This window comes from Accipiter gentilis, chromosome 3 (genome assembly GCF_929443795.1).
Source record: "Accipiter gentilis chromosome 3, bAccGen1.1, whole genome shotgun sequence".
Classification (NCBI taxonomy): domain Eukaryota; kingdom Metazoa; phylum Chordata; class Aves; order Accipitriformes; family Accipitridae; genus Astur; species Astur gentilis.
In genome coordinates this window covers 1,825,307-1,839,025 of record NC_064882.1, presented here as the reverse complement: position 1 = coordinate 1,839,025, position 13,719 = coordinate 1,825,307, and the positions used below count along the sequence as shown (strand labels likewise).

Genomic DNA, 13,719 nt, shown 5'->3' with positions numbered 1-13,719 from the left:
GTCCAGGCCTAGTTACTCTATGGAAATCTGGAAATTATGTCTAATGCAGTTAAGCTGTATTTCACAATTTTTTTTCATATTTATATGCATTTCTTTTTACAGAAATTCTTATCAAATTTACATAAAATATTTCAGAGGTTCCCATTTGTCCCTCTCATCTCCTCTTCTCTCCAGGAAATGCTCTTACTATATCTACCTCCTACCCCAGTATGGGATTTCTTTTTGTTGAGGGATGGGGGAACACATCACTGCTATAAGTATAGATCTCATTTCTATGTCAGCAACAGGTTCTTTTCATTTTTATTTCACATGAATGCTGAGCAAACAATACTCTAAACATACAGTACAATATGAATGTAGCCTTTAAAATTTTTTGAGCAGCATATTCTTCTCTCTTTGTTTTTTTGTTCTTGTGGTTGGGGTTGGTTGGTTTTTTTTTTTCAGTTCTGGATGCAAGCAGGCAGTCAAATAACAAAATTTAAAGTTATATATTTTTCTCCCTTTTTCTCCCAACCTATGCTATTTGTATAAAGCCATTCATGAAAAGAGAAGCAATTTAGTTCATATTTCTCCTGCCAAGCATCATGTTACTGTAGCAGCAATCCAGGAAGGACAAGGCCTCATATTTGTTCCCAGTTACATTTCTATACCACTTGCTGAGGACTACATGGTCCTTGAAGAGAAAACCTGTATATGCTACTGGCATCTAAAGAGTAATAAAATAGTAGGAATTTGAGTGCTTTCTACCAGAAAACTGGAGTGAATTTTGGATTGTTTGTTTTCTGTAGTAATTTCATATTGAAACAGTAATAAATATTTTTTTAATGTATTTATAAAGAAATTATTTATTCTTGCTAAAAATGTATTGTTCAGGATTTCCTTGACAGGGTTTTTATTTTTCCCAATTGCATAAGATTTGATTATAGCTGTGTCTGTAATGCTAAGGGAAAGCCTTTTATATTGCCTCAGACTTTGACAGAGTTATGTAATAAATAATTAAAAGTATTGTAAATCTTACTGCAATGGCTTTCCAAACTCTTATGAGGTAGAGTAGCAAAAAAAAATAAATAGGTATTTTTGATCCTGTTTCTGTTGATGTAAAATCAATTAAATTGCTTTCTTATAAATAAGACTCATGAAGTTGTACAACTAGTGGGATATTCTGAGAAGTTTGGGAAAAGTAGAACAGACTTGTAATGAATACATTTCAGTTTCTGATACAAGTTTTATTGACTCTGAGGAAAAATATAATTCCAGCAACTTATCCTCAGTCCTCCTCCTATTTCTCATATAGTTCATAGAAATTAAAGATTGGGATCAACCTCAATAGATGGCCAGAGTTGTATTGATCAGCTCCCTGAGGCACAGTATCATTTCTTTCTTGACTATTTATGGATTCCACAGTTCCCTGGATTGCCTATCCCATTGTTTCACTATTCAGATGGTTACAAAATGTTCTTATTTTGTATCTGAAAATCCATGACATGTGTATATATATACACTTTTTAGTACTTGGATAGTCTCATTTGATATGAAGGCAATTACTTTCATGTGAGGCATATGCAGTTTTAATTTTCTCTCTCCATAACAAATTGGAAAAGAAAATTCCTTCATACATTTATTGAATTAAAGATTTTGTACTTTTTTTACTGGAAATTAATATAAACATGCAAAACCACAAAAGGCATTTTTTTCAAAGCAAGCAGAAAGGAGTAAGTGATTTGATAAAACAACTTCCTTTATCCCCTTTTTTGCCAAGGACTAGTCTGTACTAGTCCCTGATTTGACTCTTGAACTAATTTTAGATAAAAAATGTTCACATACATGTTTTCTACAGGTTTCAAAATACAAAATTTTCAAATACAATGAGGACTCCACCAAGAGAAGCCAAGACATTTACTGTCAAAAGAAAAAAAAAAAAAAAAATCTATTTTGTGCATTTATCAAATCACCTCTCTGTTCAAGATAATTTAACGAGTATTTTAGCAGATGTGCTGCACCTCACTCTCCTGTCTGTGAGGATAAGGAAAAATAAGGAACAAAATCATTTTGTTTGAACTCAAATGGAAATTCACTCCCCAAAAAAGCAGAATGTGGTGGCAATTTGAATTGATCATCTTATTATACTTATTAATCAAAATAATATGAAGTCCATCTCCACAGCACAAGATGGCAAACTTGTATACAGCTGTGCATTAGGGAAATTCAGAAATGATGTGAAAGATACTACTGATTGCTTCAAACAGTTTCTGCTCTCTGACCTGGCTACTTGCATTCTGACTCCCCTGTCAGGGAGTGTAAAAGGTTATTGTGTAGAAGTTTATGGGGCAAGAAGGTGGAAGATGATGTCTGACTCAGTGTTTTTATTCAGCTGATGATCTTTATTTCCCCTTCTTACACTTTTTCTTTGAAGCTGATAGGTGACTGTACTCATTTGGAATTTGTGTTCCTCTGTCTACCCTTGCTAAGAAGCCCAATCACTCCCCCTGCCATGGGACTCCAGTTCTGTATTTAAATATTGCTCTAGGATAAGATTAAATATCTATTCTCCCCCTGAGAACTTTCATGAGAGAGGACAGGCTCTGAGTTTACATGTGATGTGCACAGACAATGTTGTACTAGATTATGGATGGAATATTTATGGGTAGTAGACAAAATTCATAATACACTTTAAAAAAATGGCAGAATTATCTTATCCAAAATAGTAAGATGCACTGTAAGTAAGAAGACTTACTTATCTGTAGGTTCACGTATTAAAATAAACTCCTTTTATTTAGTAAAGAATATAGCACATGGAGAATTCTTATTCCCTGTTACAAATGTTACTGGATTAAAGGATGCTTGAATTAAAGGGTGTGCTTAAATATTTTTCTGAATTATAGTCTTGACTTGGTGTGACTGTGAAGTCGTGCCTGAGTAAACTAATAGCAGCGAGTATAAACAGTAAATAATTCAGATTTGTACACAGTTCTTCCCCACAGACACTGAGTGGCTTATGTTATTTATCCACTTAGTTTCTTGTGTTAAGGTATCAAGCAATTGCTTAACTTCCTTTAACTTATATGGCAAAGCCAATCTTTTTTACCATGCCTATTGAATTATAAATAATATTCATGTGAATTACAAAAACAAACCCCCAAAACAAAACCCCAAAGACCCTGAAACCGGAACCTGTTGCAATGTCTTTTGTTGTTCATAATTTTCAGCAAGGTCCCCTATCCATTGCATGCAGAAGTAGTGCAGGACTCCTGTTGCATGTTCAAATTGATTTACAGATGATATATTTTGCCAACAATACCCCTGTTATCATACCTGGCAACTGTACCACCATGGCTGGTCCAGAGACGTTATTCTGCTGTTACACATTTGTACTGAGTATACAGAATGTTTTTTTATTTTCTTGTCTCACCCTTATCCTCTTCATTTCATGCCATCTGTTGAACAAGAGGGTTTATTCTCCTTCTGCTGTATCTGTATTTAATATAAGCAGAAGATGCTTTAACTGAGGTGTTCTTGAACTATCAGTTATCACAAGTTGTCAAGCATGAAACTTAAACCTTTAAGGCTAGGTATAGAGTGTTTTGTTTCCTAGGAGACAGTAACATCCTTGAGTGGGGCTAAAAAAGCCTTCTAGAGCATCTGATATTTCGCCAATCCAGTACTTTATCTGAATGGCTAGAATATCTTACTTTAACATTTTTTTATCTGAATATCTATGGAGAAGCATTTTGTGATGGTGCATTAAAACCCTTACAATATAAGCAGTGTAGAGATGTCAACTCCAAAAACATCATAGTGTTTTAATGAAAAAATCTAGCCTATTTGCAAAAAATTGCTTACATTGAGTACTGAGTTGAAAATCAGTTTAATAACTCTGTAATCACAAAGGTTGGAATGAATCGAACTGTATTAATTAAACAGTGCTGTTAGGGTGCCCATGCAATGAAGCATTCTGATGGGATTTTTGGGCCCAGGTTGAATATATGTGTCATTATTGTGCTTTTGGGTTCTTCCCCTCCTTTTCCCCCTCCTTGAAAAATCAAAATGCAAGTAACTGAACTAAAACTTCTGATTGTCCTTGGTTTCTGGGGTTATTTATGCTGCATCTGTAAATTAGCCTCAGAGAGGGTCAGTATCAGGTCTTAGTGATGGCTTGGTTTTATCCATCACATTTGGGTGAGCCCCCTTTTAAACCCAAAAAGGCCAAAAATTCACCATCTGGCTTTTTCACTCTCAGTTCCCTTTATAGCCCTGATGCACTTTCTGAATTGCTATTTTGCCTTCAGGCAGAACAAATGGTATAGGACGGCTTATATGTGTCTATTGGTGGGTACAGGATATTAAACTCCTCCATGCTCTTTTTCACCAGAATTTTACTATTCCTGCATTGTGAAGTTTCCCTTTGTCACCCTGGCATTTTAGGTAAACTTTTGGATAGTCCAGCTCCAAACCAGTGTGCAGTGATGGCAATTTCTGTCAGTCATCTAGGAAAGCAAATCAGTGATGGAACAGAGTTTGAATGTGCTTATGATAATTTGTGATGCTGAGGAGACTTATATATGGCAGTTTCCTGCACAAAGGGAACCCTTCAGGCCTACTGATTATCCAAAAGTTGTACTTAATTTTTTTTTTAATACTTACCTTCTAAGCTCTCTATTTCTTTCCTCCCAAGGTCACTCATAAGAAAGGGTCTCTTTACCTGAGCTCTTTTAGAGAAATTAGCTAACTGCTTTCAGCTGCATCTGATAGATGACTACCTGATCCGCAGCTACTGGGGAGGAGCTGCAGGGTGAGAGAGCAAGCAAGCAACCTGGGAGAAATATTCAGGGGATTCATAAAAGCTCACAAGCTCTTGTTAATGCTCTATGTGTATATTTTAATATAGTGTTAGGAAAGAGTCATGCTTTGCAACTTCTAGTGCACCTCATGGCCCAACTTACTATATAAGTGCAAAATCAATTTATAGACTGCAATTGGTCAAATACTTCTGCAGCATGATGTGAGAAAATTCAGCCCGTTCCTGAGTTGCTCTAGATAGCAACTCGTGATATCTACTCTTTGGCTTATGCTAGTGATAGTGCTCCATATTCAGTGAGGAAGAGTGGAAGAGTACTTTAAAAGTACTTGTCTTCAGTTTCTTTAGCAGGGGACAATGTGAAGAAACTGTAGTGCTGTAAAAAATATTCATCTCCTGAATAGCCAAATGGACTTCTTTGAGAAAAGCAAAGCAAAGAATCCACCTTTCTTCATACAGGGTGAATAGCTGGAATATACAGAAAATTATATTCCAAAAACATCGATTAGCAGTAGTATGTCTTATCACTAGGTCATTTATTCTGGAATTTCCATTATATTATTAACTACCTGGATAAATCTCTTATTAAAAGCAAATTAAAATAGTTACTTTGGGTCTACTTAGAATATATGCTGAAAGAGAGGGGCTAAAATTTCTATGTCCTGGCGGTTGAATTACATTAGCTTCTTGTTACTGTATTATGAAACAGATTTTATATAATTGTACTATTGAATTTTGAGTAGTACTCTGACTCATCAGCTGCTCCTTTAATATTATAGTTCCTCCCCATATTTAGTATGAAATCATAAAGACTCACATAGAAGCTTAGTCTCAGATTTTGTATTATGTTAGTGTTACATGCATTTGGCAATGTTTGAAAATAAAAATTACAAGATACCTGTTAGTAATGAAATACCGTACACAGTTTTTTCACAATACAAACTTAACTTTTTTACTTTGTGAGTAACATTATTTTCATTAAGAATTTATATGAAATTGTAATTATATGCACAAAGTTTGGAATAAAAAAAAACAGATTATTTTATCTGCAAAAGAATTCTAAAATTGAGTAACTATAGCATCTTTAATTGCATATTCTATGTTTTTAATTTTTTGTGCACATGCAATATGAAGTAGAGCATTGACAGAGGCTCATGGGCTTTAAGGATACTGGATGTTTCTCTCAGCTTGTAGTTGCTTTCCTCTTCATCCTCTCCTGCAGCTGCTCCTGATTAGCTGAGTATCAGGTGGCCTTGGTCACTTATCAAATCCAGCTGGGAAGTTGATTAATTTCTCTAAAAGAGCTCAGGTAAAAGGAGATATTTTCTTATGAGTGGGCCTGGAGGGCGAGGGATAGAGAGGTTATAAGCTGATCAATTAACTGTAGAGGAAAATGTATCTTCTGGAGAACCTGAGTAGGCATGAAGGGCTTAGAAACTCTGATGAGCTCATCCTTTGCAAGAATGAGAAGAATAAAGATAGTTGAGATGAAGTGAAGGCTTTTATGTACTGATTTTCTTTGAAGTGTTTTTGTTTGTTCTCTGTGCTCTGACTGGAAGAGATAGAGGTATAGTTGCCTGAGGTAGGTACTAAGCTAAGCCAAGTGACTGATGATGAGAACTAACTTGGGAATAAAAAGCTGGAACAGAAAGTCTGTGCTTTGCCAGGGAGCGAGCAGATGGTTTCTTTAGGGAACCAAAGTGACCAGTTTCTGAAACCAAATCAGCAGTGCTGAGATATTAGAAGCACTGAGTACATCTGCCTGCTCCCTTGGAGTGCAAGGGTGTTTAAGGAGCCCAGAACAAAACATTTGGTTTCCTTACCACTTATTCTGCAAAGTTAGACACTCTAAACTTATTCAATGCTAAAGTTGGTTTGGAAAAGGTGGGGGAGGAGGGGTGATCTGACTGCTAAAATGTAAAGTAACTGAGTAATCAGGTTCCTCATATCAATCAAAAGGAGTATTGCTGGAACTGATCCATTTGTTCATAACTTTGCTATGAAGGCTTGATTCTGATGCAAAAAGGTCTTAGCGTAATTTACAATTCAATTTTTTATGTATAAAATGGCTTTAAGCTGATTGTGTCTCTGGAAAGAAGGAAAGCTAGAGGAACTGGGTGAATTCAGAAGGCCTTCCAAGTCCTGTTAATTTGTACCTACTTTGTATTTTTGTATTGGAAGTAATAGGAATGTCGCTAAGGATTGCAAGAAGTTCCTTAGAGATGTTCCAGACACAGTGTACTAATTGAAGTTCAGTCTAACTTATTTTTGTCTTTGTAGTCCATTTTGTACTGTCAGTTTGAGGCAAATAATTGTTTTGTTTCATCGTAGGGAAAGGTGAACACGGAAAACCATACCCTCTTACAGAGGAAGACCATGATGATTCTGCTTATAGGGAAAATGGCTTCAACATATTTGTTAGCAACAATATAGCACTGGAACGATCCCTGCCAGACATACGACATCCTAAGTACGTAAATTGTTTCCTGGACTATTTGATTTTAAGTTTTTGTCTTTGTATATCTCTAAATAACCTGTTTTCCCAGAAGGTCAAACATGAACTCTCAGTCAACAAAAAGTGACTATTTCATTAACTAGGAAGTGGAAAATTTATCACTGTTGTTGAATCATTTGCTCTATCTGTCTTCTAAACTGACCTCTGATCTTATTAGTAACACATTAAGACTACAGAAGACCTCTTTTAATTGCAAAATTATTTTCGTGGCATTTCTGGGTAGTGATTTGTTAGGCAGTGATAAATAACATTTCACATAGGTTTTCAGGTTCTCATTTGGTAATAGCTGCAGATCTTTGGCCGGGGGGGGGGCAGGGTGACAAGTTGCCTAAAATTTTTGGCTAAACATTTGGACCAGTGTTTTCCAAAATGTTTCTTTTGGGTTTTGTTACATAAAAAGTGAAAGCAGTCCAATAGCTACAGCTTACAGGTGCTGATACTACAGCTGATTTACGCAGTATAGAATTAAGTAAAAACAGAATGAGCAATGATGAAATGCATATGAGGAATTTGGGGGGGTTTAGCTACTAAGCTAAAAATGGTCATGCAGTTCTCGGTGAACATAACTTTCTTTTCATGTTCTGTAATTTTGGGCTCCCTTATACAAAGAGTAAAGCTTTCTATCTGTAACAGGAAAGGGCATGTATGCCTTTCTAGGCTTCAGGCTTTAGTCCTCTAGAGGGATGATTTGTCTCTTTATGTGGTGATTTTTCGCTCTCTTAATTGGGTGTTATGCAAGTAGTGTATGGGGGAAAGGTACAGGAGTGTGACAAAACTACTTGTCTCCGTGACTAGGTTTGTATTTTTCTTAGGGTATAACTCCCTTTATTATACAATGTTTCAGGTTAAGATACCTACTTACTTCTTAACCTATACAATTTTGCTGTGTGAATTAGTTTGAAATGCTTCAGGGAACTGAACAGAACTTGAGAGCTTGAGAGAAGTTCTTGGGGGTGAGGGGGTGAAGAGAAATATCGTGGTAATTAACACTTATTGTTCCATCAAATGTAGAACTGTCCTTTTCAAAGAATGAACGGTATATAAATGTTTGCATAGTAAGATTTAAAAAAAATAATTAACAGTGGAGGAATTAACAAAAAAAAATCTTTTGTTGAAGGCATTTCTTATTTAATTGCCATGTTGCATTGTTTTGAGAAAGCACTGTTTATCTGTTAATTTGTGTGTATTAATATTGTTTGCATAGAATTAAGTCAAAAGAAAGAACTTTTTTTAACAAACTGTATGTTTCATATATTTGGTTTGCCTTCTAATTTGCCAAGTTACCTGAAATTATTCATAGCAAGAGCATTTCCAAGAAGTTTGAGTTCTAATGTACAGCTGTACACCGTCAAAGCTGTGTTAAATTACACTGTTGGCATAATAAATATGCCAACAATAAGCATCCTTCTCTATTAGCAAAACTGCAGAGGACAATTACTAAATACAAAAGGAAGCTGACATGTTTATCCTCCCTTCGTGTTTTTTGTAGCTTGGTCTTCTGGCAACTTTTTTCTCACCCACTACTGTCCACACAGTCAATGACGTTTCCATGCATGTCCCCAGAAGCAATGTGAGCGATGTGTTGTCAGAAGTGACATATTAAGAACAAATCAGTGCTACACCAGCCTTTCTCTGCCCCCCTTCCCCCTGCACAAGTCCTTTAGTGACTTTCACCTAAGTGTCTCGTTTAGGAAGCTTGTGTCCTCAGGTATCTGCATCATTTTCATGTTCTCATTCAGCTGGGTTTCTAGGGCGTTCAGTGAAGTCTTCTATGGTGGATGTTTTGGTAGTGTCCTGAGTAAACTGCTTTGGGTCATGTCCTTCTAACCATCCTTATGTTAAGCTCTCGTAACACAAGTACTCCATTAGTTAATTGACTGTATCACATTATCTAAATGTAAGATAAAAAATGTTCTTGTGCTAATTTTCCATACTAAGTAGTACACTGATTAAGGTGACAAAGCTGGGCCCTATACTTTTGATGGTTACACCCTGAAGCAAGTCTATGTCTAGAACTTCCAAGACATGCAGAAGTCTGACAATGCTTTCTGACCTACTGGCAGAAACAAACCTGTCTCTCAGCTGCTGTGTGTTAAATATGATGCAGGCCAGTCTCAGACTGCACTTCACTTTTGGAAATGTGTCCTCTCTTCAGAAGCATGTGTGAAATGTGAAATAGTTCATACCTCTTAAGGTTGCTTTCAGAGAAACTCATTGGAAAACTATATAACTTGTACACCAGGAAGGGGTGTTCTTACTGAAATTTGAGTAGGTAATTCGGGTGAGGTATAGAAGACAAGATCTAGTTGGGTCAGCTTCTGAGTGTTATAAAGGGCTTTTGCTTTGTGGAGTTTCTAACTACCCTTCAGCTTTTAACTATCTTCTTTTGCACGTTTGTGGGGGGATACTATTATTACGGACTTTGAGTTTTTGATCTTCTGTCTCTAGTGTATACCACTTGCACAGGGGCTTGTCTGTGCTGAAGACTAATTTCCTGAAAACCTTGTTGTTATGGGCTTGTGTGGCATGGGGTTTTTTGGTAGCAGGGGAGGGGGCCACAGGGGTGGCTCCTGTGAGAAGCTGCTGGAAGCTTCTCCCGCTCCAAGTCAGACCCACCTCTGACCCAGGCCAAGCCCATCAGCGACGGTGGTAGCGCCTCTGGGAGAACAGATTTAGGAAGGGGAACCTGCAGTGAGTGGGGGGATTGGAACGTGAGAGGAACCCCTCTGCAGACACCGAGGTCAGTGAGGACGGAGGGGAGGAGGAGCGCCGGAGGAGGGGGTGCCCCTGCAGCCCTGGTGAGACGGCAGGCTGTGTGTCCCCCTGCAGCCCATGGAGGGGAGCGGGGGAGCAGAGGCCCACCTGCAGCCTGGGGAGGGAGAAGCCCACGCCAGAGCAGGGGGATGCCCCCCAAGATGGCCGGGACGCCATGGGAAGGCCCGCGCTGGAGCAGTTGGTGACTGGATAGACCCACGGAAAGGACCCACGCCAGGGAAGTTTGTGAGGAACTGCAACCTGCAGAAAGGACTCATGTTGGAGAAGTTGGTGAAGGACTGTCTGCGGTGGGAGGGACCCCACGGTGGAGCAGGGGATGAGTGAGGAGTCCTGTCCCTGAGGAGGAAGGAGCGGCAGCGACCCGGTGTGGGGAGCTGACCCCAACCCCCATCCCCTGTTCCCCTGCGCCGCCGGGGGGAGGAGGGAGAGAGAACCGGGAGCGGGGTTGAGGTGGGAAGGAGGGAGGGGCGGGGGGAAGGTGTTCTGAGGTTTGGGTTTACTTCCCATTATCCTTGGTTTGATTTGATTGGTAGTAAATTAAATTGGTTTTGTTTCTTCCCCAAGTTGAGCCTGTCTTTTGCCCATGACAAGTGGTGACTGATCCCTCCCTGTCCTTATCTCAACCCACGAGCCTGCCTTCATATTTTCTCCTCATCCCACCATGGCTGGGAGGGGGGAGTGAGCGAGCAGCTGTGTGGTGCTTTGTTACCAGCTGGACTGAAACCATGACACTTGCCTAGGATTTGTTTTAAAGAACCAAATAGAATGGTTTTATTGCCATCAGTAGAAAAAATTCACAAAACAATTCTTCAAATACAACCAAAACTGAGTCGTGAATCCTGTAATTCGGGTCAAAAGTTATTTAGATTGAAAGAGCAGCTACAGTAGTTTCTACATTTTTCTGAAATAACTTCACTTAAAATAATTTATTCCAGAGTCTTAGACCAAAGAAATTTCAAGTCCCACTTCTAAGTGTTTGGTTTTCTGGGGAGTATACAAATAGAGCAGATAACTAAACTTGCTCCTTTTAGTCCAAATGAACTTTCTCTTTCTTGGTCTCTTTGGAAATGGGCTCAGGATTTGCAAAATACATCTTCTGGGAGGGGGATGGATGGAACTAAACAAATGCTTAGATGATTGAGCTCTGAGAAATTCAGGTTCTCAATTTTATTTTGTTTTTTTAATATTCTTTTTTTTTTCTTTTAAGTATGATATATTTAAAGCAATTCAGCAAGATGTATTCAGATTGATGCTTCTTTCCTTTTTAGGAGAAGAAAATGTGTGTGCTGGAAAAATCCCTAGAGAAATGAAACAGTTAACTTCTATTTTAAGGCTGACATAACAGCTTCCCTGTGTCCTTACTATGTTTCTATTGCAGGCCTCTAATAGCTCCCATGTTTTTTTCTGTCTCTCACAGCTACACTTGAAGAATATTTTTTCCATTTCTGAGTGGTCTTTGATGTCTTGTTTGTGTCCCACTCTCATGTAAAAGTCTTCTCACAGTGGGTGCTCTCAACAAGTTACGTTGGCTAATTCTCTGTTCTTTGTCCAGGATCACCCCCAGCTTTAAGTTAAAAAAAAACAAACAATTTTTTTTTTTTTTCTTTAATTCCAAATAAAAATCTGAAACGGGATTATCATCTAGGTTCGCTGGGTTTCAGGACTGCTTTAGTGAAAGTAGGAGCTCTTGTCACCTGAAGTGGAAGGCAACATTATGAGTTTTGGGTAGCGTTACAGGAAAAGCAGCTGCTGCCTGAGAATTCACACACTAATCAAGGAGTTGCACGTGCCCCACCCAAGACTTTAGTTGCAATGACTGGAGTCCCTTTGCAGTGGGCGACTCCAGTGAGCCGTTGGGTGCCCCTTTTGACTCACCCTCAGGCACTTATTCTTCCCTCAGGCTTGACCCTAGGTTCCCTGAAGCACAATCTCTAATCAAGACCTTCAATATAAAAAACATAATTCATTCTATCTTTGAGCTGGGTGCCTCTGGAGGGGAAGCCCTGACGCTAAAATCCCTGGGCAGTTAGACCCTTGCAATCTAAGTTCTGACCCCTCAAATCATAGTCTGTCTGGTCCAATAGTAATATTTGGGTCTGGGGTCATCTTCTCTCTCATTGGGTCTTTTTGTTGTCTCTAGGTGGGTTCGTTCTTTTTCCTGTTTTTTAGGCTAGTGGTTACTACGTCTCCTTTTTCTGGCTCAAACTGGCTCTGGGGCTTTCTGAATCTTCTTATTCCTCCAATCAGAGAATAGGTCAACGTTAAGCAAGAGCATTAACCAAGCTACGAGTTCTGCTTTATCATGAATGACTGCTTTTAAGCAGCTAAACCAAGTCCTTAAAACCCTCCAAAACATATTAATAGCCTCTCTAACTTATATACATTCCTGCGCTATTGTAGCCTCACAATCTTACCCTGTTATTGCCACATGTTGTTTACATCTTGTTTGGGTGGGGTCTGTGTGCTCCTGTAGCTCTGCTTTGCCACCTCCCACAACAGTAGTACTGAGAATTGTAAATCTTAAATAGTAATGTTGTTGCCAAGTTCTGTACCAATCTAAAAAATAGTTCAAATCCCATGAGAACAGGGGTTTTATTTTTTCTTTTCACCTGCCCCATGCCACTTTCTGTGGTCTGGAATACAGCAAACCTACTAAAGCTCAGAAAAATGCTGGCAGTATTGTCTTCTATTGTAGATACAAATGCTACTTATTTGAATTATTTAATATAGCGGTTACTATTAATTCTTCTCAACATTATTAAATATTCTGCCATTCCTACTAGTTTTATTCAAACAAACAAAACTCAGTCTGATTTTAATGAGGCTTGAGGGAATGCCTGCAGTCATCTAGTCTGCACAGTGAATATAAATTTTGTGGTATATCCAGTTTCAAACTCATAAGTCCTTGTAAACTAGAGCATCCAATTTTTTAGCTTTTCATTCTTGAATCAAGGAATTCAAGTTAATTCCTGATACCAATACAGTTGCAAGCATTATAATTTACAATCTTTGGGTTTGGTATGTTTGTGTACCTTGATTTCAATACCAGGTCCCCTTTTATCTACAGTTTCTAGATTAATTGTTGATAACTTCTGTAGTCACAGATCAGATGCACAAATGCTTGTTGGCTTGTCTGAATAATCTATCACAAGAAATCCCATCTTTTTTAGGTTTTCCTGGGCATAGATAGATTCACTTTGTACTGATATTCTTAATGTTCATATTGTACGTTAAGGATGCCCAACCTGATTTTTGTGATGTCTGGTTTTTAGCCTGTATGGGCTGGAGTCAGTGTTTCCAAGCATTGACTGCTGGTCTTGCTGTTGCTGTGTGAAGAGGTGGCCCTTCACTGTCACTCCCAGCAGTATTCCTTTTCAGAAGTCTGAGCTATGCTCATTTTTGTTACACATTAAATTTTTCACAGGCCTCAAGAAATGCATTTTCATATTCAAAGAAATATGCATATTTAGATAAAGCCTGTGAGATCTTCTGTGTCCTGAACGCTAATGAGATTTTCTTTCTTTTTAGTAGTAAAAGAAGCAAATTTCACTACCCATTGTGCATAACTGAAACTCTCCAACTCTCCTTCCTTGTCAGTAGCAGAAGCTGAGAGAATGCCTGAATTCTTCAGAAT

At 38.3% G+C, this 13,719-nt stretch overlaps 1 protein-coding gene across 1 annotated transcript in view; it reads left to right on the top strand.

The window, feature by feature from the left end:
- The window catches only part of GALNTL6 (polypeptide N-acetylgalactosaminyltransferase like 6), a 505,186-nt gene that overhangs the window by 193,685 nt on the left and 297,782 nt on the right, over positions 1 to 13,719 (top strand). Inside the window, exon 3 of the mRNA XM_049834367.1 lies at positions 7,127 to 7,265. Coding sequence (XP_049690324.1) covers positions 7,127 to 7,265 — 139 coding nt within the window. The remainder of the gene's footprint in view (positions 1 to 7,126; positions 7,266 to 13,719) is intronic.